Source organism: Micropterus salmoides, unplaced genomic scaffold (genome assembly GCF_014851395.1).
Source record: "Micropterus salmoides isolate LMB-PRFRI ecotype aquatic unplaced genomic scaffold, ASM1485139v1 Ms_hic_scaffold_21, whole genome shotgun sequence".
NCBI classification, from domain to species: Eukaryota; Metazoa; Chordata; class Actinopteri; order Centrarchiformes; family Centrarchidae; genus Micropterus; species Micropterus salmoides.
In genome coordinates, this window is record NW_024041262.1 from 6,524,356 (window position 1) to 6,550,149 (window position 25,794).

Genomic DNA, 25,794 nt, shown 5'->3' on the forward strand with positions numbered 1-25,794 from the left:
TGAATGAAAACTGCTGCTTAATATGAGACAAGCAATATTGCTTGTTGTGACTCTACATCTCGGCTATATGTCTATAAGATTCTCAGTCATCCAGGTCATAGTTATCCAACGAAGGTTAAAGTCAAGGGCAACTGGACTTGGTTGAAGATACTGGAAGACGTTTCGTCCCTCATCCAAAGGACTTCTTCAGCTCTGACTGACTGGCAGGGAAACTCAGCTATTTAACCTCAGTGGGGTCGTTGGCCCCGGGTCATCGATACTGCTGGTTCGTTAGTGTTCCTTGTTGCTGTGACGACAGTCGTTACAGTCGTTAAGACTACCGGTGGCCAAGACTGAACGACCATCGTTGGTATCTTCACCTGAGGCCAATAGCTTATGTTTGTTGAGTATCCTGGGAAGTGATGAAAAGACAGCATTGTAAGTGGGGGATAAGTGGTGGCGTAGACCCCCTCCTCTGTTCAATGACAGCTTCTCGACACGGGTGTAAATGGCAGGCTCCTGTCCTCTTCAATGTGTACAGCGCAGTCCAGGAAGGCCAAACTGTTGTTGTGAACATCTTCTCGTGTGAACTTGATATTACCTCAGGTCAAGACTCTGCAGTTTACTTACATCTGCAGCACAGAGGACACTCGTTTGAGGACTAACGACCATAACGACTGTTGTTACAGCAACCAGGAACAATCCTGGAAAATGACCCCACAGAGGGATCTCGGCTATACTAACTTAATGATTCCCGTAAGGAAACTTGTTATGACTACTGTTTCCTCCAGTCTGGCCTAATCTATCTACAGGTCGTAGTAGCAGGTCAAGACAGACAGAGTAGTTTAAACTGTACAATTCTGACAGATCATGTCAAAAGATCGAGGTCACCTAAGATCCGCTGTGCCCTAATCCGCTGACAGTGCACAGTGCAATTTCGGAACCCACAGTCAACTGGCAGCTGAGGTGAAGAGCAAAAGTCGGTGAAACTACCTCACACTGTGAGGGAGAGATTAATCCAGCTCAGACCTGATTTCCATCTCTTTCTCTCTGTTGCAATTCTCTGTATTTCTTTTTCTCTTCTTTACCCTTTCCCTCTCAAGTACATTATGTACAACTTCTTCACAGGCAGACATTAATTCGTATCTCAGCTGTCAGAGAGCGAATCCTCAAAAAAAAAATGATCCAGCCCGAGTGAATTAAAAATTTCCCTACACAAAAAATACATTAAATTTTTTTCCCCAGATTAATGCATCTCAGGAGGAGCAGGTATTAAATATGACTGGCAGGAGGAGCAAACAACAGAGACGCACCTTTTGGTTTTCATACTTGTCTGGGGGAGGGAGGAGATGTTAACCGGATTATATTTCTGACTGCGCATTTGGCATGTACCTTTAACTGGACAAACAAAAGGTGGAGATGATAGCTTTGGAGCAGAGGGGGGACTGGACTCAAGGGAAATCCCTGGTTCCCAAATAGCTGGTGTTATTTGGATAGCTTGTTTGCACTCTGCCACCTCAATTTGAGGATGGTGGTGGGAGCAGGAGATGGGCCAGACCAAGCCTGCTGCTGATAGCCGGACAATAATAGACACCACCAGCACACACAGGAATCTTAATCACATCGCTTTGAAACGGGTGTAAATGGGAGACGGAAAGGTGGATGCTGATATGAGGTAATTGTGTGTCCACCAAAATTATATCCTACCACAGCTGCATTTGAGATTCATCAGCTCAGAATTGGACCAGATACCTTTGATGTAGAAGCAAACCTCTAAACTTGCACCATGGCATTAATGACATCCACAGCAAATACATGTATGGAAGTCAATAGATGCCAATATTTAATGAAATCATTTTATGAAATTGCAATTTTCCATCTGTTTGCTTTGGTCAGTATGTGACATTATTTGAAATTATACAGGACCAGCAAGGTTATAACAATTCAATCTGAGGAAGACATGAATCTCTGTATCAAATTGTTTGGCAATCCATCCAATTATTGTTAATCTATTTTAGTCTGGACAAAGTTGTGGACTGACCGACCTACAACGTCATCCAAGGCCAGCCAGGCCGCAAGCTAATAAATGCACAGTTACTGCCAAAATGAAAATCAGATGAAAACTCCATTTGCAAATCATTTTCAGTATAGCATAATACTACCATAATTAAAGTGAAATTAAATGATAAATTGACTTTTCATTTGGCCGATCATTTTCACCCTACACTTGAAAATAAAATGCAAATTAAATTTTAGTCAAATGTCTGTTTGTTTATATTATTTCATTTAAATATTTATATAAATATAATTTGGCATCCGTGGACTTCCTACTAAATACAATATATAAAAAATATACAGTGTACAGTCAGTTATAAGAGGCAAAACAGAGAATACAACTAAAACAACAGGTTTAACCATTAGACCAGCCAGAAGACTCCACTCAAAACCCAATTTCAAGCTCAGGTCCCCAGTGGGCGACTGTATTTCAAGAAGATAAAAAAAGAACTCAGAACAATATGGAATATTTGCTCATTGAAAAACTCCTGTAAAATCAGGACAAGACTTACAACTATCTCTTTTTCAAAGTACTAATTTCACAGAGTGTACTGGCCTTGCATTAGGAGTCTGAGTCATGCAAACAGAGTCGATCTCCCCTCTCTCTTTATTAGCTCTCATCCTCTAGTCTGGCTGGATTTATTTGGCTGTGCTGGGGCCTCCCACCCCGGCACCCCTCCTCATCCCCCTCTCTTCTTCACTTCATCTCTATCCTCCAGCCAGATAAAACACAGACGGAGAGAGGGAGATTTTTGGCAGCGCCAGTGCGGCGTTCTTACCCCGAGGCTGGAAAGAAAAAAGAGAGGGGTGGAGGGCTGGTGGGAGGTGAGCATTCAATCTGAGTTTGATGTGGAGTCTGCTTTTAAAAGAACAAGAAGAGAAAGAAAACACATAGAGAAAAATGATGCAAGTGTTTAAGCACTTTGTTGTCTTTCCTAAATTCACTCACTGCCCCGGGTTAGTTTCAGAAGCTGGGGCATCATGCAGGAAGCAGGTTAGAGGACTTTGAGATAATGTGACACATTCTCTGGTAGCCATGTTGGAGGTCCTGTGCTTTTGGAAACAAAGGTGAATTGCATTTCTGCATTTTAGATAGAGATGGTTGTTTCATAGTGAAACAACTAGTCACACTTCAATATCACTGTACTGTTTACATTATTTCATTTAAGGTTAATTGTTATGACGTTTTACATGTGTTATGTAAAATGTTAAGTTCTTTCTGGATTGTTGGATTAAGTAAATTGCATAATTACCGAACATTCATTTCCATTTACCCCAATTGGTTTTGAGCAAGGATGGTTCAAAAGAGGTTTTGAGATTTTAATTGCTGAGACTTGTACCTTACTGGTTTTAAATAGTTGTCACTGAGCCAATCTATGGATTGGTTTCTGTTTTTTTATATTTTGTCATTTTCTGATTTTATATATTATATATAAATACAAATCATCTCCTCCTGTAATATGTTTGCACACCACAAATCTGGAGTAATGCACATGTATATAACTGCTACATTGTTTTTTCTTTACACATAGTTCTGTTATATTTATATGTTTTTTTTACATTTATTTATGTCTGCTGTATGTTTGTCTATGTCCAGCGCCAAATCACCGTAGCACATTCCTTATACGTTTAAAATAGCAATAAAGCTCTTTCTGATTGTGATTCTGATGTTGGATTTTGGTCGTAAACATTGATTCTGCAAAATCATGCTTATTTTCATTAGTTGGCTCTAAATACTATTATACCTGTTTGCCCTCTGCAGCTGTTCTCTTGGAGAAAAAGCCACTGGTTGTTGCAATTGGCAACAAAGTGCCATAGTTGGTAAATAAATTCAAAGTTGACCCTGATTCAAAAAGTGGACTGACTTAAACTGCTAAATACACTGCTCAAAAAAAATAAAGGGAACACTTAATCAACACAATGTAACTCCAAGTCAATCACAATCCTATGAAATCAAACTGTCCACTTAGGAAGCAACACTGATTGACAATCAATTTCACATGCTGTTGTGCAAATGGAATAGACAACAGGTGGAAATTATAGGCAATTACAACCCACACAAGTGGCTCATGTAGTGCAGCTCATCCAGGATGGCACATCAATGTGAGCTGTGGCAAGAAGGTTTGCTGTGTCTGTCAGCGTAGTGTCCAGAGCATGGAGGCGCTACCAGGAGACAGGCCAGTACATCAGGAGACGTGGAGGAGGCCGTAGGAGGGCAACAACCCAGCAGCAGGACCGCTACCTCCGCCTTTGTGCAAGGAGGAGCAGGAGGAGCACTGCCAGAGCCCTGCAAAATGACCTCCAGCAGGCCACAAATGTGCATGTGTCTGCTTAAACGATCAGAAACAGACTCCCATGAGGGTGGTATGAGGGCCCGACGTCCACAGGTGGGGGTTGTGCTTACAGCCCAACACCGTGCAGGACGTTTGGCATTTGCCAGAGAACACCAAGATTGGCAAATTCACCACTGGCGCCCTGTGCTCTTCACAGATGAAAGCAGGTTCACACTGAGCACATGTAACAGACGTGACAGAGTCTGGAGACGCCGTGGAGAACGTTCTGCTGCCTGCAACATCCTCCAGCATGACTGGTTTGGCGGTGGGTCAGTAATGGTGTGGGGTGGCATTTCTTTGGGGGGCCGCACAGCCCTCCATGTGCTCGCCAGAGGTAGCCTGACTGCCATTAGGTACCGAGATGAGATCCTCAGACCCCTTGTGAGACCATATGCTGGTGCGGTTGGCCCTGGGTTCCTCCTAATGCAACACAATGCTAGACCTCATGTGGCTGGAGTGTGTCAGCAGTTCCTGCAAGAGGAAGGCATTGATGCTATGGACTGGCCCGCCCGTTCCCCAGACCTGAATCCAATTGAGCACATCTGGGACATCATGTCTCGCTCCATCCACCAACGCCACGTTGCACCACAGACTGTCCAGGGGTTGGCGGATGCTTTAGTCCAGGTCTGGGAGGAGATCCCTCAGGAGACCATCCTCCACCCTCATCAGGAGCATGCCCAGGCGTTGTAGGTCATACAGGCACGTGGAGGCCACACTCACTACTGAGCCTCATTTTGACTTGTTTTAAGGACATTAAATCAAAGTTGGATCGGCCTGTAGTGTGGTTTTCCTCTTTGATTTTGAGTGTGACTCCAAATCCAGACCTCCATGGGTTGATAAATTTGATTTCCATTGATAATGTTTGTGTGATTTTGTTGTCAGCACCTTCAACTATGTAAAGAAAGGAGTATTTAATGAGATTATTTCATTCATTCAGATATAGGATGTGTTATTTTAGTGTTCCCTTTATTTTTCTGAGCAGTGTATATTGGTTTCTACAGAGCGTAATCTTTAGCTTCTGATTGCTGTTAGAGGGACACTCAAAGAATGTGAAGCTCCATAATAGGATGGTCACCAAAATACTTGTTTAGGGTTGTAGCTGACTTGTCTCATTGCATATTTATGTACACACCCTTGTACCTTTTTCTTGTTCTGTCTCTCAGTACTCTGAATTGGGTTAGTAGCAAGACATCCAGCCGCAAAGATCTCAAAACTTCTGTAAATAAAATGAATACTATACACATGGCACAATATCACTAATGGCAAATTTAAAAATACAGTTTTGGTAATTTGGGAAAAGTGTCCCTTTAAGACACTGGACGCTAGCATAAGCTTGGAATTTATTATCTACATTAGTTTATTGGATATATTATCTAGCTGGCTTGTTAATCAGCCAAAATGAAGCACAAAAGACTAGAAAACTGACGTACATAACTTTGTGTAAGCCTGCAAATTTTGTATATTCAGCCAATAATGAGAAGAATGCAACCTCCAAGCTGTGGCTGTTGAGAGATGTTACACATAACTGCAAGCCTCTATGGGGAAGGATAAGGAGAACGAGTGGAGAGGGAGGGCAGAGGGGAGGATGAAGGAGGGCCGTTAGTCAATAAATGGAGGGAGGGAAGGCAGAGCTGCAGTGCTTTACATACCCCTGAGTCTACAGGCAGCTGAATTAGGCTCAGCTGGGCATGCAAGTCCTCCCGCTTGGACACTTCCTATAGTGGAAGTGATCGGTGCAGCCGGACAGGAGAGGGAGGCGCACATAGGAAAAGAGGCACAGAGGTGAGAGGTGGAACCACAGCAATAGACAAGAGCAAAAGGAGAGAGTTAAATCTTGACTTTACCATGCAACAGAGCATATCAAAGCAACTGTCCTGGATCACAGTGTGCAGCCATGTGCTGCGCATGTGTATTTCAGCAACTTGAATTTGTTGAAAGCATGAAAAGTCAGGACAGGAAAGAACAGGAAGTGAACAACACAGCCATGTTTTACCCTCCAGTTGGTCTATTGATGTTTTGTATGAAAATCATTCAGTCAGAAAGCAGTAATGGAAATGATCTCAACATTAAAATGTAATGACACTGCAGTATAGCTGTGCATCGTTCAGGACACATTGTGCATATTGAGCACTGAAGCATTCCATCCTATGCAGCTGACTTGTCATACATATGTGTGCTTCGCTGTGAACTGTGCATGTTTGCATATGTGTGAAATGTAAGTTTCTTGTCAGAGTGGGAGATGTAATGAAAAAGAAAAACTTTTGTCTCTAAATAGGTATCCATAAAGAAACAGATCGGTCTGGTTGCACTCTCTGCAGTGAATATTAGGTTCTGTCACAAACTGACAGAGAGACACAATGAGAGAAAGTGATGGATAATAGGAGAGTATAAAGAGGATGGAGGAAGGCGTAGAATCATGAATGTAAAACCAGGCAAAAGAGGACTCTAAAAAAATAACACAATAAGCAATATGGACATTAGAAGTAATACATTTCTTTTTGTGTGGCTGTTTGTGTCTTGGCTCCACATCCCAACATCTCTCCTGGCTTAGCTCACGTCGTTCAAGCGCCCGTTACCTAGCAACCCTGACGCAGGGAAAGTTTGGCCGACTAAAAATAAACTTAGTGCTTGCAGAAAAGGATGTTAAGTTGAAAAAGGAGAGGGAGAACAAAGCCGACAGCCATGTGATGATACAGGCGAGCAGAGGGGGAGAACAGCACACGAGTTAATAGACCTTAGGGCTTTCTACATTTGGTTGTGTGTGTGTGTGAGAGTGTGTACACGCTTGTGTTTTTGAAGATTTCTCTCTCTTTCCTTCCATAGCACTCAGCAGAAGCAAAACTTAAACAAAGCCAGTACAAACATTTAAACTAAAATTTCAAATCTTCTCAATGTGTTGCATTTTTTAGTAACTCGAATGATATTGTAGGAATTGTGCCCGCATATCATTGGCTCTTAACATCTGGGGAGACCCATTGTTCTGTTAAACTTGAAATAACTCACTTTGGTCACTTCAGGCAGCGCAACACATTATCACCTTTTAGGTGATGTGGCAAATTTGTTAGCAAACTAGTCTATGAGCAACATTAGCATTCATTTGAAGATGTGTTTCTGTCCACCTGACAAAGTCCAACAGTCACTTTCCTAATAGCTCTGTTTTTCCCGAGGGAAATATTTTCCTCTTTAGCTGCTAAATGGTCCGATATATTCACCAGCTAGTTGTTAATTAATCTATATGCAGCTTGGAAGGAAGGGTGCAGTAGGTTTTTTGGACTTTTTTTGTTAAAAACAGCTCGCTGCTGCAGAGCTGAGAGGAACTCCAGGGTCACACAATAATTCTTGGGTTCTTGTAACACACAAGCAGTCATGCGATCTAAGGCTAATACAAAAATATTTATTAGAGCTGCTTTTTTGTTTAGTTTGTTATTCACAGGGAAGGTGGTAGCTAGTTAACCTAGGTTACCAATGTTAACAGTGTTTGCTACTAGTCTTTTTGTTCACATCCTTTTAAAACCTACTGAGTCAGCTCCTGCACACTCCAAATAGTCATTTAACCGCAGCAGTTGTTAACCAGTGTGGAGTACCTTAGGGAATAACGAGAGAGCTGAAATCACAGAAGCAACAGCTAACAACGTTGGCACTCAAGTTGGTTAACTGCCCATGTGGGCCTTGGAATTTAAGTCTCCATCCACACAGATACTACACCAATCAAATTATAGTACGATATTGTCAACACTAATGAAAGGGGTGCTGTCACAGCAGAAAGCTTTAATTTCTTCCTTTTGATATTTACAATTTTGACCAATAAATTCTTAAAAATCTCATCTTACTTTCAGTTTGACTTTAAGAAGTCTGTTGAATTCTGGATTTGTTTGAAACTTTAAGAAGTCTGTTGAATTCTTAAAGTTTCAAACAAATCCAGTCTTGGTCTGCACGGAAACCATTCATCTTAAGCAGCTTTGGTCAGTGTCTCCCACCTCCAATAGGGTCCCATAGTCACCATATTCATACACTTGATATTTGTACAGCAGATAAGTGCAAGAGCAGGAGAAGCCCATTCCAATTAATCCATATTTTATGAGGCTGTCAACCTCTCTCTCTGCCACCCCACATCTATTCTCTCTCCCCTTATCCAAGGAGCCAAAGAGCCAGTGATCAAAGCCTAGTTGCTGTCACCCCTTAAAGAAAGAGAGAGAGTAGGAGACAAGTAGACAGCTAGAGAAAGGCTGAATACTCGTATGATTTACTTTCTCCATCTCATCTCACCCTCTATTCTTTTCGCTCTGTCTGTCTCAAATAAAGCCTGTATGCTCCAAATGGGCTGGCTGAAAAGTGAAAAGAGGGCGCTCAACAGAGACGAGTTAAGTGAAAGAGACACGACACTTAAAGAATTCTGTGGGGAAAGCCAGTAACGCCAAAGATGGTGGTTGTACGCACATATCCCGCCCATCCTGCAAAAAAGCCAATCATCTGCTTTTTAACAGTCGAGCCAGGAAACACATTAAGCCAATCGTGAGGTTCCACTGACGTAAGTGCATAGTTGAGGTTTTCAACAGTTTCACATGTTGTGCTGGCAGCGAGGAGCAGGTGTGTGACCAGATCAGATGCACGTCTGCCAAAATACTGTGTGAAAAGGCACCAGATTTGAAATGCAGTACTTGCAATATGTGTAAGAAAATACTGGAATGCCTTCTAGACATGTATATGGTATAAGCTGACTGTATCCATAACGTCAATTAGCATATCATTTGTGCAAGCACTCTGGTGAGATGAGCTCATAGCGTCATGAGCTCGTGGCGTCATGTCACCAGCAGTCTGGATAGAGCTGTAAATGAAGTCGGTGTCATGACACCATGACTTGCGTAATAGAAGTATAACCTGTGGGGAAAAACCCTTTTACATATTATTTTGGGGGACAGTCATTAAACTTTTCTAGTGTTTTTTTAAATCACATTTTACTGGTGATTCTATACATGCAGTTTTTATGTCCCGGTGACCATTGAAAGTGCAGTTATGGCTTTCTCCCCATTAATTTAGATAGAGGCCTGATCTTGTTACTCCGATAAGATAAGAGAGTGGCGGGACATGCCCAAAGACTTTAGCGCTCAATGAGTTTCAACCTGTAGACCCGAAAATGTTCCAGCAGACAGTTTTTCCCAGCTGCTGTCTCTTAACAATCCACTTTCTTCACTTTTTGCTGTGTATTTCTCTTATCTGACTTCTCTGAATCACCAACGGTACAGTGGTGGATAACATATCACTTTTGTTTTATGACATACTAAGAGTTGTACTAAAGACGGGAAAGGTCAGGGAGGCATGAAAAGGAGGTATACGAGAATGAGACGAATCAATCGGGATGAGGTATGATGTTTGCTGATGCACAGTCTAGTCTAGCAGACATAGTTTTCTTATGATGTACTTTATAGCATGACTGTATTGGCAAATAATCAGAACAATAATGAGGATGACTGCTGAGAGAGTCAGAAAGAGTGGGAGGAGAAGGGGCTGACAGAGAGATAAAGATGAAGAGAAGAGGAAAATGAAACACCGCATCTAGTGTGAGCTCATGTCCTCTCATAACCCACTGCAGAGAGTGCATGAAAAGGTATAGGTTAATGTCTACAGTGTTAATGAATTTCTTATTTACGTGTGGGCATGAACATCCATCCATTAGTGTTACGTGTGCCTGCGCTGAAAAATAAGCACCTAATTTTGCCCCATGTTTCAGTCTCAAAACCTAATTTTTCAGTAAAACTAGCAGGGCAGAATAATGTTAGGAATATAATAACACTAGTTTCCAAAGCACTTTTACCCTCTACAGAAATTATTCGTGTTAAGACCTGGAAGCAAGCCAGATCACTGTGCAAGATTCAACAAGTTGACCTGCATGAAGATAAACAATCTTATTCCAGTGGCAGATTTCTTTCATATGAGTACAGGAGAAGAGGATTTTAAAACTGAATTTCAGACAAAATAGCTCAATAATTTAAGCTGGGTGGTGTTTCTATGGTAGATTTGCATTAGTTAGTTTTGTGCGTGTGTGATCAGCAACATTATACCTCAGTCTGGAAACCCTCGACCAAGATGGCCACCAGCAAGTTGAAGAGGACGTAATTGCCAAAGGTCATGAGCGCGATGAAGTAGAGGGCAGCTACGGGAGAGGTGGATGCCATGCCATTATATAACACTTTGTTCCAGTCCTCCTGGGTTAGGATCTGTAGGAGAGGAGAGGGGAAAGTATTTATAGGAAAAAGCATGTCATTGTTCAGTACATGTTCTAGTAGTTCACTCAAATTTGTTTAATTTTTGATCGTTCACTAAACATCATCCCCTTAAGATACTGTTTCTGCACCGGTCAAGCTTTCCGTTCTCGCAAGGCACATATGCCTTTTACATTGCTAACGATGGTAGTTTTACCAGTGGACATCTTTTGAAACAATGGGGTCCTTGATTTCAGCCAGAGGGAGACAAAAACAGGCAACCAGGATTTTATCGGCTAAAATGACAACTGTCGCTAGCAGATTTCATTAGCTGCGGCTAGCTAGCTAGGCTAATGTTAACTCCACAAGTTGGATGAAAAGCTGTCTGATGTTTTGATGTTTCCAGGTGACACGACTTAAAACTGAAAACAATCTTTTCAAACATCTTTGAATCTGCACCGGCTATGTACAAAGTTACCTGTTGCAGGCAAAAAGTTAGCATCCTCACCAGCTGATCCATGTAGACAATAATGATACAGAAAGAAACTGCATTATTGCTGTGTTAGTCCTAGTATTCTAAGTATGAAATTTAAAATCACACTGTTATTTTGACCTAATATAATGCTGTTTGACTGCTAAGCTTACACACTTGTTCTTATTTTCAAATAGTATGTTTTCACCTTTAATTTTATCAGAGAAAATCATTCAGTGAAACCTCTGTGTAATCATGAGAACAAACATGACATTAATGTCCTGTGCAGCGAGACACGCTGACACATTACTTTGCCCCTGATCAGATGTTCTACTATTTAACCTATGACATACTTGGAAATGGAAATTAGATGATTGGGAAAAAATAATAAAAAATAAAAAAAAGATAGATAAAGGCCAGGCAGTTAGGTAGAGGGGATGGGAGGGTAGGATAGTGAAGAGGAATATTAGATTTCATATATTTTATTTATTAAGGAGGAAATTGTCTTTTCGGCCTCTGAATGGGGACAGGTTCAGTCAGCACCAATGAAGCAGGAAGATGTTAAGTTGGCTGCCTGAGGGCATGTCAGCAGGTGCAGTTTGATCACACAGGATGTTTAAGCTTCCAGATGGTAGATGAACTTGCATACCTCTAGGTCATCCTGCTGCTAAATTTTTACTATCTCAACAGACTATGAAGTCAGGCAAAACACTACAGCTAAATTAGCCATAAGACTGTGAATATTGAACAGAGAAAGGGAAAGGGAGAAAGTGTTTATGCTCACCTGGAATACAGTCACTATTGCCCAGAGAAGAGAGTCAAAGTTCTTCCTGTCTGGTAGAGTGTCTCCATCCCTCTCAGACCCAAACTTACAACCAAACAGATGCATACCCAGGATACTGACACACAAGGAGCGGGGGGGAAGGGGAAAACAAACAGGAATCAGAGGAATAAATGTTTACATCAGGCCAACCCATTAGATACAGTACAAATAAACGGAAATTAACATGCTGAAAAGACTTGTTTGACTTGTTTTTGACTGTACCATACTGATTATACCTCCTGCTTGCAAAACAGCTGTGGCAGAATATAATGAACATGAATGGCAATCATGGCCTAGAGGGCCATCATACAAAAGCATAATTAGAAGTATTCACTGAACACTAGTTTTACATCCAAAAAAAGTAGCAAAGATAGCAAAAATATGGGCCTTATGGATCTCTGTCAGTCAGGTAATAATTGGTTCATAAACTGTTAGCCCATAAGAGTGGAAATGGAGTGCTTCTGCCAGGTTGAGTTCAGCACCATGGAGAGCGTCGCAAACCATGGCAATGATGCATGACACTGGCAGACTTTTATTCGAGCACTTCACTTCATCCCTCCAATCTTGCAACTCAACAACAACAAACCACTCATAGCATATACTTGTGTCACAAATAAATGATAAACAGGGTGCATATTTATGAATATTTGTCCATCCACCAGTATTATGTGCATGCATATGCTTATGGAGTGGCTAGTTACGTCCAGTGAAGTCAAGAAGGATTGTCCAGTGCTTCAAAGATACAGATGGTAGACAGTGTGTTTACATCCGCTTGCTGCCATGACAACATAATTTTACCAGCCCTTTTTTGCCTTTTTCAATGTTTGCTACTATCCTTTTAGCTCTTTTTTTGTTTTTTTATTAAAATAACTGACATATCCATCCATTGTCAACCGCTTATCCCGCAACTGACATATCGTTTCATTATTTTAGTGTATTTTACCCTTGTTCTCTGTTTCACTTTGTTGTTTTTATTGTAAAGCACTTTGTTAACTGCTTGAATCTGGCTGGTGACAATACAGGCTATTGTATCAGCTTAGATACTGCTGTGTATGATCAGAATTAGGGATGGGGATTGACACCCGGTTCTAAAAGGATCCGGTTCCAAAATTTCTCAAAACCTGAAAATCAATAAGGTCCGAGCTTATCGATACTGCTATGAAGACTAGTGGGTCCTTTAATGTAACGTTATGTCTAGAGCGTCAAATCTGATTTAACTTGAAACGCGATGCACAAGAAAACTAATATTTTTTAGTGATGGCACCGAAACGTGGTAAACGGGCCCGGGGCTGTCTCGACATTCAATGATGCATCAGGCTGCTGCTCTCTGTCGGCTCCTACATACACACACAGGGGCCAGCAGAGAGAGACACCGCTTCGTCGCGGTGGAGACGGTGAAGTTAAGTTAGCAGTTAGTTCCAAACTACTCGAGTTGCCGACAGCTACGCTCGTTACTGTAAGTGCGTGCAATTAAAGCTTTGCGGGTACATTACTATATCAATACACCTGTGTGTAATGTAATCATGTAGAAAACTGCTCTGTCCTCAGTCTCTTATCCTGTATGTTTTATACAAGCACAGCAACGTTAGCTTGGCAATTAGCCAAATGTTAAAAACAAGCTAAATAGAAAGCTGTCTGTCTGGAGCACAGACTGGTCTGTAGTCTTAAAATTTGCCACATTGTTGTAAACTCAGCTGCTGGCTGAGACATAAACTCAGCTGCTGGCTGAGACAAACCAGCCGCTCCTCCTTCTGCCAGGTAACGTTACCTATGGTAACGTTTATTCTTCCTAAACGTCACTCAGTATAACGATGTCAGACATTGAGTTTATTTGCTGTTGTAAACGTTAACGTTGCTGCTCTAGAAACAACAGTTGTATTTAAAATAATAAATTCTAATCCTATAATTAATTTTAACAACCAGGCAGTTAATATGCAGACTTCAATATTTGTTTATTTATTGCAAGTCATATGTCATCTCAATATATAACAATGTTATTGCACATGCCTTCCTCATGCCTTTGGGTCTGGTCTTACCAAATAACCATCACTAAATAATAGTAAAGTATCAATAGTGGTATCGATAAAGACTCTGATTGTTAAGCAGTCTCAATAATGGTATCAATATCAATAAAAATTAACGATCCCCATCCCTAATCAAAATCATAGCTGTCTGGCCTTGCCTACTGTCCTTGACAACTATCTGTTGGATTAAATTCTTGCTGGGTCCTTTGCATCCCAGGACTAGAGGAGATAGCAGCTATGTGTCACGGGAACCTTTGAGAGGAAAGGAAAAGGAACCTCTGTGGTGGGATGTGATCTGAACCTCCTCACTGACTCATGTTACTTCTTACGAAATGAAAATACCAGTGCAACAGATGGTTTCTTTAAAAGCATATGAAAATGAAGACAGTTCAATTTTCATTTTCTACACAGTATAATCAATTAGAAATGAAAGACCCCTGTCCATACTATAAAATGGTCCTCGAATGCTCACGCATCACTGAATGTTGAGACATCCTTCAGATAGACCTACTATACACCATGTGGTCCTAGTGTTGTAACTGGCATACAATGGTATATGTATTTATTTATATTTTTTTATGAAAAATAAATAGATAAGCTAAGCATGTCTCATCTCCATTTCCCAATTTCCAACTCGGAGTCAGTTTCTAATGCTGTAGGACTCGGGGCCCTGGTCCTCTCCATGAAACTGGACGTGGGTAAAAAAGATCAGATGAGCACCAGAGACATTCTGTGCAGGGTGTTTGCTGAAGAGAAAGCCTGACCTGATGAATGAGTACTTGAGGCGTCTGTCTCTGAACCTGAGGAGCTCAGTAGGAGGACACCCGGAGCATAGACATAACAGTGTTTAAATGACTTGTGATCAAAGTAAGTTGGGTTGCACAGGGGGGTCTACAGCTAACTTTTTGTGCCATGGGGACTTGCTAGTGGGTTTATCTGGCTAACCCCAGTAACTCTACGGATTTTGTTTCACACTAAAAGCCGATATCAATTGTATCAGCTGGAAGACTTTTACTTTGAAGGAGCTGTGGAATTTATCTGCTCTTTGTAGCATTCTAAAATAGCTATAGGCTCTGTTGGAAACGTAAGACAGGTGGCTCGCTACACTGCATCGCTACCGTAATAGACAGGAGCCTCAATCAGAAGGCATCACTTTCGAGTGAAGGTCTCTCTATGAAAATTAGTTCTGAACAGCCTTTTAGGGCAGCATTAACGGCAACATGTGACGTCAGCACGCCGTCTTGCGTCTCTTCCGGCTGTCAGTCACTAGCCTTAGCATCAGCTAGCTAGCTATTGAACAGGCTAATGGCTATCAAATGCCTCCGAAATCTTGATAGGTTACAGTGAAGGGCTAATATGATAGTTCAGTGTTTAGTTCTTGGTTACTTTTCAAAAGTTGAAGCAAAAAACTACTAAAAACTTTTTTTGTAAAATGAATTTCGGCTTGTTTGTCCACCGTCTCGCCCATTTTTTGTGAGCCACAACAACCACACGCAGATTTATGAGTAATAGGCAGCATCAAGCCAGCACTGATGCTGGAGCAAAATGTGCTTTTGAACTCCACCTTGGCGGGTCTGATCTGACTTCTCTGACTGGGAAGTAATGAGTAGGAGAATTTTCTCAGCCCATAATGTAACATTTTCTATTCAAAATCACCACATTTGGAGATACATGGTTTCCACTGGACAGGAAGGGTATGAAAAACAGAAGTTAGTAAATCTGTCAGATAAATGTAGTGGGGTAGAAACTACAATATAAAGTTGCATAAAATAAAAACTACCCCAATTTGCACTTAAGTACAATTTGTACCAATTATATTTTATTATTTTTTTCACCCATTCCAAATATTTTTGGGCAGAAATAATATACTTTTGTGGCTGAATTTATTTTTTTACACTAAAAGCCTCATTCAAAACATTTAAAGTCACTGTCAATCAAAGCTGATCAAACCACGTCCTATTGGTCCTAATGAAGCTGATTAAATTGGATCACATTCATTTTTTGTTAAACTCTTAATTAAGAAGAGTGTTTTTACTTTGATGTTTCTTATTTAGTCATTAATATTTAATGTTATAGAGAAATAATTAATAGTTGAAGCAAAATGTTCTGGGGCTTTAAGGGAAATGACCCATTTTCAAAAGAAACCAAGTTTTACACTCAGCCCTACTCTAACAAATAGGGACACAGTTTTTGATAGGTAGACATTGGAAAGGATTTCATGTTCCCTGCACATTTGCACATATATTATCGACAAAGCCCTGAAAGATCAGTCAGGTGTGTGTTTGCGTGTGCGTTTTAGAATCAGACAAGAGCACATCAGACAACCTCCACACATTAGATTTCGTTGAGCTAAGCCACATGCCTAACCAGGTGGAACGAAGGGTTGCTGACAAAAAGAGTGGATCACTTAGTCTTGTCATCGATCGATCACATTATTCTCTGCTCCTTTCTGCTCCTTGCTTATCATGTTGAAGTTTCTACTGCTACCAATTTACCTTTATTCCACACCTCTGTGCTTTCTATTTCAGCCACAGAAAAGCTTTGTTCTCTATTTCGACTTTCTTCTTCAGCAACAAGAACCAGACAGTTCACCCATTTTTTTTCACATATACAATTATAATTTTTGTAGTGTTAAGACAGGGTGCCAGGTCCCTCACTCTCTCTCCCTGCCTACCTGAAGATGAAGATAAAGAGCATGAGCAGCATGCAGAAGGTGGCCACGTTGTCCATGGTCTTCATCAGGACCACCAGCTGCCTCTGCAGGGCCGGCATGAAACGGACCAGCTTCAGCACCCGCATCAGCCTGAAGGTCCTCAGCACCGACAGGCCGCCACCCTGCTGACCCACGATCTCCCACACACTGTCCAAAGAGAAGAGAGGAGTAAGGTTTTGGTGATGGTCTGACAATAAAGCTGTAAGTTATTATGTTGCTGGGGTTTTGACCTCTTCAAAGAGAGGAGCGACACACAAGAAAACTATATATATATATATATATATATATATATGTTCCAAGGTCTTCAACAATCATGTTTCTTGTCAGCCGACAAATGGAAGTTCAATGTTTGCTATCCTTTTAGCTCAGATCTGGTTTCAACAAACTCTTGAGGGGAAATCTGGCAATATGCACCACCATGTTCACTACGTAGTCAATTACTTTGTCTGTCTGCCATTTAGTGCTATGCAGTTAGTGTACAATGGGTTTATCATGACGGGTTCACTGACTGCTAGGGGTGTAACAGTGCATGTACTCGTACTGTAAATGTGCACTGAATGCAATCTTTAATGTCAAATACAGTGGGGGAAAAAATATTTGATCCCCTGCTGATTTTATACGTTTGCCCACTGACAAAGAAATTATCAATCTATAATTTTAGTGGTAGGTTTATTTGAACAGTGAGAGAAAATCAGAAAAACGCATGTCATAAATGTTATAAATTGATTTGCATTTTAATGAGCGAAATAAGTATTTGACCCCTCTGCAAAACATGACTTAGTACTTGGTGGAAAAACCATTGTTGGCAATCACAGAGGTCAGATGTTTCTTGTAGTTGGCCACCAGGTCCCTCCACAGATTTTCTATGGGATTAAGGTCTGGAGACTGGCTTGGCCACTCCAAGACCTTAATGTGCTTCTTCTTGAGCCATTCCTTTGTTACCTTGGCCGTGTGTTTTGGGTCATTATCCTGCTGGATTACCCATCCACGACCCAGTTTCAATGCCCTGGCTGAGCGAAGGAGGATCTCCCCCAAGATTTGACGGCACATGGCCCCGTCCATCGTCCCTTTGATGCGGTGAAGCTGTCCTGTCGCCTTAGCATAAAAACAAAGCATAATGTTTCCACCTCCATGTTTGATGGTGGGGGGTGGTATTCTTGGGGTCATAGGCAGCATCTTCTCCAAACACAGCGAGCTGAGTTGATGCCAAAGAGCTCGATTTTGGTTTCATCTGACCACAACACTTTGACCCAGTTCGCCTCTGAATCATTTAGATGTTCACTGGCAAACTTCAGACGGGCCTGCACGTGAGCAGGGGGACCTTGCGGGTGCTGCAGGATGTCAGTCCTTCATGGCGTAGTGTGTTACCGATTGTTTTCTTGGTGACTACATTTCCAGCTGCCTTGTAGTTCTGGACTGATTCCTCACCGTTCTCATGATCATTGCAACTCCACGAGGTGAGATCTTGCATGGAGCCCCAGACCGAGGGAGATTGACAGTTCTTTTGTGTTTCTTCCATTTGCCAATAATCGCACCAACCGTTGGTCTTGTAGCCCATTCCAGCTTTGTGTAGGTCTACAATCTTGTCCCTGAGATCCTTGGACAGCTCTTTGGTCTTGGCCATGGTGGAGAGTTTGGAATCTGATTGATTGCTTGCTTCTGTGGACAGGGGTCTTTTATAGAGGTAACAAACGTGATTAGGAGCACTGCCTTTAAGAGTGTGCTCCTAATCTCAGCTCGTTACCTGTATAAAAGATACCTGGGAGGCAGAGATCTTTCTGATTGAGAGGGGGTCAAATACTTATTTCACTCACTAAAATGCAAATCAATTTATAACATTTTTGACAGGCATTTATCTGGATTTTTATGTTGTTATTCTGTCTCTCACTGTTCAAATAAACCTACCACTAAAATTATAGAATGATAATTTCTTTGTCAGTGGGCAAACGTACAAAATCAGCATTGAGTTTCCACATGGACATATTAAGTGGTGGACCAAATCTCCACCTTGCACTTTGAGTGCTACACAAACAGCCCGCTTTAGCCCAGCCGCTCGCTAACTAGCGACTTGAGCATCGTGGCCGTTGGAGAGAAGCCAAAGCTTGAAGACCCTCCCTTACTGTTAAGGTCTCCTGTTTGGGAACACTTCAGTTTCCTAGTGAAATACAACAACGGACAAAAACAAGTCGATACGACGAAAGCAGTGGGCCGACATTTCTCAGTAGTGATCAGGTATGTTTCACACGAATGAGAACGTCACTGCGACAAGGGAAAAAAATCTAAAACGTTGCTTCGGCTTCTAAACAGACTTTAGACTTTGGAAATGTTTTATTATTTTTTTTAATCTGAGCGGCCTTCAAGCTGGGGTTGATAATGCTCATAGACGGTATAAAAGAAGAAGAAGAAGAATGCTGCCCTGTAATCCATATTTATTTATATTTTATATTATATTTTATTATCTATATGTGGTATTGTTTTGAGAATATTTTATTTAGTGGAGAACTTGGTAGTTTTGATGTTTACAAAAGTTCATAATAAACAAGCAGCAATTTAATGTTTGCATTTTTTTTCCTTGCTGTAGCGGAAATATACTGACTTCAAAACTGAGGTACATCCCGAACCGTGATTTTTGTGTACCATTACACCCCTACTGACTGCTACAGCTGGAAATTAAGTTCATGAGAGCCGTGAGAGTGAACCAAAACTGTAAAGTTGGAGGGCTGTAAAACCAAAACAATGAGCTGAAAGATGCTAACATGCTACATAGAGCAGAGGAACTGCAGAGTTGGGGAATAATTCTCTGTGGATTCGTACAAGATTCGTACTACAAGCAACCCTTTTCACATTACCCATTGTCATATGACTAACTGTCAATATAAAAATATTGAGTAGGGCAGCCAATGTTTCTTAGCTCTTATTACAGCATCTCTCATTACTAACACTAACATGTTAAACATTAATGATTAAAACTGCACACTATTTGTAATTAATTACAGAATGTTGGAACTCAAGCAGTAAAGCAGCAAAAGTCAGTAAATAACTGATAACAAATCTATGTTTAAAAATATTTTTTTAATGGTGAATTACCACACTGAACTGGCATTTAAGCATCATAAAAACAAATAAAAAATATGATGAACAGACGAACATAATAATGGGAAAAGGGGATTTTCCCTACTTCATGTGAAGCCCATGCAACTGACAAATGTGGGCTCGTGTTTCCTGTTTTAGTGAGATCTCGTCGTCTGACGTTTACCAATTTAAGAAAAATGAAAAGGCATTATTCTAGAGTTCACCATGTTTACTACAACATTGCAGCGTCGCTCTTTTTTTAGTATATCATTTCAGGGCCTTCTGAAAATCTCTGTTGTCATAAAACCCTGCCCTGCAGCTCACCTGATGACCACGATGATGCCATCGAAGATATTGTAGGGGTTCTTGATGTAGCCAAAAGGCCCATAGACCAAGACCTTCAGCAGCATCTCCAGAGAGAACAGGCTGGTGAACACAATGTTACTGATCTCCAATGCATTGGTCAACTCATCAGGCTGGAGATGAAGACACAGAGAAACAAAGAGAGGGGAGGCGTTAATGCATGAATGTGGCATGTTACACTCTTGTAAAAACCTTGTATTAGCCTTGTTGTCAGCTTAACTGCCAGCACTTTGAAGTTCTTCCAACAGTGCTGGATGTGCATGTATAATCTCTAGTGACAATAAAAGCTGAAAATCACCAGACTGGAGTAGCAAGACATTTATATGACTGCAGCAACAGAACCTGCTGTGTCACAAGGAAATATGCCAATATGACTAAATTCAATTCAAATATGACAAATCTGTCTTTTCACACTCATACAATTCACACACTCAACCTTTATCTCACACCAGGACACACACACACACACACACACACACACAAAGATCCCCATGCTGCTGCTGAATATGCCTGCTCAAAGCTCATCAGAGAATTGGGCTGCCACTCACATCTAGATCAAACAACTGGAGCATTTGAGCATGAGCGTATGGGTGCCAGAAAAAAAACAAAAACAAAGAAAGAGTGAGTGAGAGAGAAAAAACAGGCAACGCAGACAGCCAAGAGAAAGAACACGAGCATAAAAACATAAAAGGCGCGGCACATCCAAATATGACACAGTATGTAAATCAGACATCTATAGAGGGTATCCGTAATGATCGGCGAGGCGAAAAGAGCCGGTGGGAATGCTGTTGTGTGTCTGCAGACTGTGTAAAACCCCATACAAGCTTTGTGGGGTCTTTCATCTCAATGCAATAAACAGTTTACACAATTCCAACATGGTGTCATACACACACATTGCACTGATATAACACAGTGGATTGAAGGTGTAGTTGAGGGCCTGATCTGTGTTTGCATGCTCTCCATCATAAATGTGTAAACCAATGTGTGCATATAATGTGTGTCTGACTGCCTATCTTACAGTCTCAACATCCCTCTGTGTGTGTCTGTGTGTATAAGTAGAGTCATTGTCCCGGCAGAAACATTACCCCGAGGCTGAACCAGGGGGTAATGTAATGTAATGTAAACACAGTGTGCGCCATTAAGCCTGTCCGGTTGGCTGCCACAAATCACTATACAGTATGACTGTTTAAGTAGCGACTACTCAACACTAGCATGGATACACAGAGAAAGGAATACAGAGAGCTGCTATTCACCAGTTGAATAGGAGCTCCTCGAGCTCCATCAACACGTTCTCACCCCCAAAATCGCCACATATGGACAAATGGTCAAGACCCATTGGCGTCACTTTATAACGCACTGGCCCTTTAGCGTCATTGTTCAACACTAAAAGCATGTCGAACATAAATAAATCAAACTTCTGCACTGAGAAGGAGTAAGAGTCATACTGGTCTGATATGTGACGAGCTGGGAGTGGAAACGTGTTTGCTGTATTTTGGCACCAGTTCGTCTGGAGCACTTAAGCCACAGTGACACAGAATCGGTTATTATGAAATAATGTCACTTGTGTTGTTACACTGCTTTAAGGTCATGTGGGAAAATGGTTGCTGCTTTAAAGCAATTAACATTTAAAATGCAATTAAATCAAAGCTTTCATTTTGTACTGTATTTTCTCTGTCTAGACTCAAGAGTTTGACGGTGGACTGTAATTTCTCTTTCAGTAAGGATATATAGTACCCAAAGGAAAAATTCAACATTTGCTCAATCATGGAGAGTTAGATGAGAGGATGGATGGATGTCACTCTCATATCTTGCCATTAAATATGTTGCTAAAGCCCGCAGCTGGCTATCTTACTTAAGCATGGTAGTCAGGCCCGTAACCTCTCGTCATCAGCAAATGATTGTTTTTACACTGGTTTTCTATGAAGGTCATCGCTATAATGACTTATTTATATATTTATAACACGATATAATGCGTCCATAAGCCTTTTTTAACAGTTGTTATAATCACTTACAAACATGCATTAGGCGCTATAGCAAAGTTCATAATGTATTATGACCTTTTGATTTAATGTTTTATAACTAATAGTTATACCAGTTTATGTCAATGTGCAGCAAGAATCTCCGACCATGTTCCATAACACATTATAACCACCGACTCTGCCTCGTTATGAATACACTTTAGTCACCATTTACAATTAGTGATATAAAATGGAATAATAGCTTATAGTAATGTTTAAAGTTATATAGCATGTCTTTGTTTGCTTTAAGTAAAGTGTTAAAATATCTATCCCTGTATAATATATTACAGGTGGACATAATACCATATGAACTAATTATAAGACCTTATAACACGTAATTGTTTGCTTTAAGTAAAGTGACACACATTTTGCGCAGGAAAGCAACTTTTATTTATGTTTCTTCACTTCATGAACAATCTGTATGAATTTTGAACATTTTGCAGTTTAGCACAAAAACACAACATAATTACATCCAGAAAACTCGTTGTCAGGGTGGTGAAAGATCGCTCAAGAGAAGACCTGTTGCCGACCAACATCATGTAAGAAGAGGCTCCGATGTTGTCACAGATGAATGGTGAGCCTGTGGCCAGGCCCTAACAGATGCAGATCCACCAACAGAAAACTTCAATACGAGCGTCTTGACAATGAGTTTGAATCTAACACTTACAAGTCATTGCTTAGTATTAAGTCATTACTCCCATTAGACCAGAATGCAACAGTAGACCCTGAGGCAGAAAAGAGGTCCAGCAACAACCTAATCTTGCACCATAAATGAGAGCCGGAAGCTCAAACTTGAATTTCACTGGCTTGTGATAAATTACCACAATTTTCACTTCTACTTTTAACGAGTTCTCATACTTAAATGACAAACCATGTTGCAACTGCCTTCCACAACGACCTGTACGATTCTGATCTGCTGCAGCTATGGTTGAAGTTACGGTGACTAAAAGCACTTAGTAAAGATCATAGTCACAGTTTAAAGAAACTAGCATTGACTGTTGGTTGGAGACGTGATGGCAATAGCAAGGGTCATACTAAGACAATGGACTGGATAAACCTGCTTTCCTAAAGGCAAGCAGGAGCTGTGGGCCCTTATTGACCTCCTGTTCTACCCACTTTCTCTGCATTGGTCCTGCTTTACAGCCCTTATTTTTTCTACTGATGTTGTGCTTTTCGTGGTAAATATTACCAAACAAATATGCAAAGTTTGCGGCTTGGGATGAATAGAGTTTTTGAATGTAACTGAATTGAATTTAGTGTGTGCAAACCAGACAGTTGGCCCAGTGGTTAACGTAGGATTTATCTCAGACCTCTGTGAGCTGATATGCAGCATTATAACATAACATCACGCTTCTTCCGTCTTCGCTTCTGAGAGAGGACAGTCATTTTCCTTGCACGACAAAAAGAGGTGACTTGCCAGGAAAAAGTAAACATAAGATGCTTTAATGTGAGCAAACAATCTGCTGTGTATCCAAAGTGCGGAAGTGTGACAAGATTTGTGTAAGTAGGTTGTAAATTTGTACAATGGTGAAACATAGGATAGGATTAGAGGGCAAAAGGCTAAATCAAATGAAAAGGGCTGAATAGCACCCCACTCTTCTGTTTCTTTCTTTAAAAAAACTAGCATCATTGGTTACAAATTATTCCTAAAAAGTACATTTATCTCATTATTTGCTACATTACTCCAGGCTGTCACTGAAATGCTAGCAGCTGCATCCTGTCTTACCTTATAAAAATTATAATTAAACTCTGCTGTGATCAGCATGTTAGCATTAACACCCAGTATTCATGTCATCATTGTGCTCAATAAATCAAAGCATATCCATCTCAAGCAAGTTCACATTTGTTACCACTGCTCTTCTAAGCTCGGGTGTTAACTCAGATGACAAAATCTAACAACAAGGAGAAATAACTGGGGAGTAGTTGCCACTTTTTGGGTAACTAAACTTCAATGTGATTTAAAGAGGAGCATAAAAGTGATTTCTTTTGCAGGAATATTATAAATGAAGTGTATTTCAACACATTACTTGTTACAAATGTGTGTGTAAGCACTATCATGCAATACATGTGCAATGTTAAACGGAGAGGGTCAAAAATATTTACAGATAAGAGGGTGACATCTTCTCTTGTCTCCATGTTAAAAAATAATAATTTGCCTGCAGCCTCGACCAGGAAACCCTGCTTCCTGGAAAACAAGCTTTTCTCCGTTTCATCTCACCTCATTGTCTGTGTCTCTTGTGTCTGTATCTGGGTTCACAAACGCAGATGAATCTATTTGTTTGATCCCACTGCTTTATTGTGTCCATTCATTCGTACATTGACGAGCGCGGCGGCGGCAAATCCTTCATACACGCACACACACACACATTGTGTGACTGGGAAAAGTTCAAAGAGTAAACAAATGCTGGGACTCTTAGATGTTTGTGTGTTCTTTCAGATGAATGCCCTCACACACAGCTATGTACAAACACACACACACACATGTACAGACTGGTGCAATATCACAGATGCACAGAGGTGTACCAAAAGTTACATTAATAACCATGTGTACTCCACAGGCCACACACATGAACCCACACTGTGAGCTCTACTCCCACACTCAGTATCATGCATGCACACATACTGTATGCACAAAGTTCTGCACAGACTCACACTTAGAACCATTCGTGTGGACACACACATGCACACAAAGCTTTATAATAGATGCAATTGATAAGCCAGAACAAGAAGTACAGTTTTTACGAGGTGTGACTTGGACTGCAGACATCTGGCCTTGAGACTGAGGTTCAGATCATTATTTTTCCCCCACTGTTTCTGCTCTGCTATTGTTCCAGCTTGTATATTAGACATTCCTCAGACATCATGCAAGATTACTGCAAGAGAATGAGACCATAAAAAAAAAACCTTTCTCATACATAGAAATGCACACAGCAACACACACAAGACATGGAGGTAGAGAAGTACACCCACAACCACACACGCGCCATTAGCTTATCAAACAGGAGACTGTTCTTAATTGACTAATAGCGACTGAGGTGTGCATAGAGGGATGAATGTGTCCATGTGCACGAGTGTGTAAGTGAGAAAGAAACGCTTGGTTTTCTAATTGCTTCCTTCGATGGTTGTTTCCTGGATAATGAGGCTGCAGGAGCATTAGGAGGTAAAGTGTGTTATATGAGGAATAGTGCAATCTGGTTAGCGCTAATGTAATGTCACCTAATCTGATGTGATCTAATCTAAACGGGATGCTGCGAGCCACCCCACTGTCAGTGATGCAGCACCATGTCTGGTGTGTGTGTGTGTTAGTTTAAGCAAGTGGTTTGCATAGGCATGGTACAGAAGAAGAAATTTCAATTTCAAGCATGAAGCAGGGAATGATACACTCACCATAGTTGGTTGTGTTTTAATAATAATGATGATGATAACATATTTGATGAAAGAAATACACAAGGATCATAATATTAAGCAATTCATTGTGGTTTTTGGATCTTTCCCAAGGATGATATTGTTGACGATAATACACAAGCTAGAGAGGCTAGGTGTGCCTGATTATGCCCTACAGTGGTACTCCACATGGTCATAGTCAATTTGTCACCTGAAAATGAACTCAACCCGTTAAAAAGAAAAGGAACAGTTTGTCATTTTTTGGACAGTTATTTGCTTACCACTCAATACCACTCTCATATATATATGGCAAATATGGAGCCAGTGACAATTAGCTTAGCTTAGCTTAGCACAACAA

General features: G+C 40.9%; 1 protein-coding gene across 1 annotated transcript in view; it reads right to left on the reverse strand.

Moving 5' to 3' along the window:
• cacna1g (calcium channel, voltage-dependent, T type, alpha 1G subunit) overlaps positions 1-25,794 on the reverse strand; it is a 279,605-nt gene that overhangs the window by 91,333 nt on the left and 162,478 nt on the right. Inside the window, exons 11-15 of the mRNA XM_038736528.1 lie at positions 19,996-20,147; positions 16,561-16,746; positions 11,824-11,938; positions 10,427-10,582; positions 6,017-6,082 (exon numbers count right to left, since the gene is read on the reverse strand). Of these exons, the coding sequence (XP_038592456.1) occupies positions 6,017-6,082; positions 10,427-10,582; positions 11,824-11,938; positions 16,561-16,746; positions 19,996-20,147 (675 nt within the window). The remainder of the gene's footprint in view (positions 1-6,016; positions 6,083-10,426; positions 10,583-11,823; positions 11,939-16,560; positions 16,747-19,995; positions 20,148-25,794) is intronic.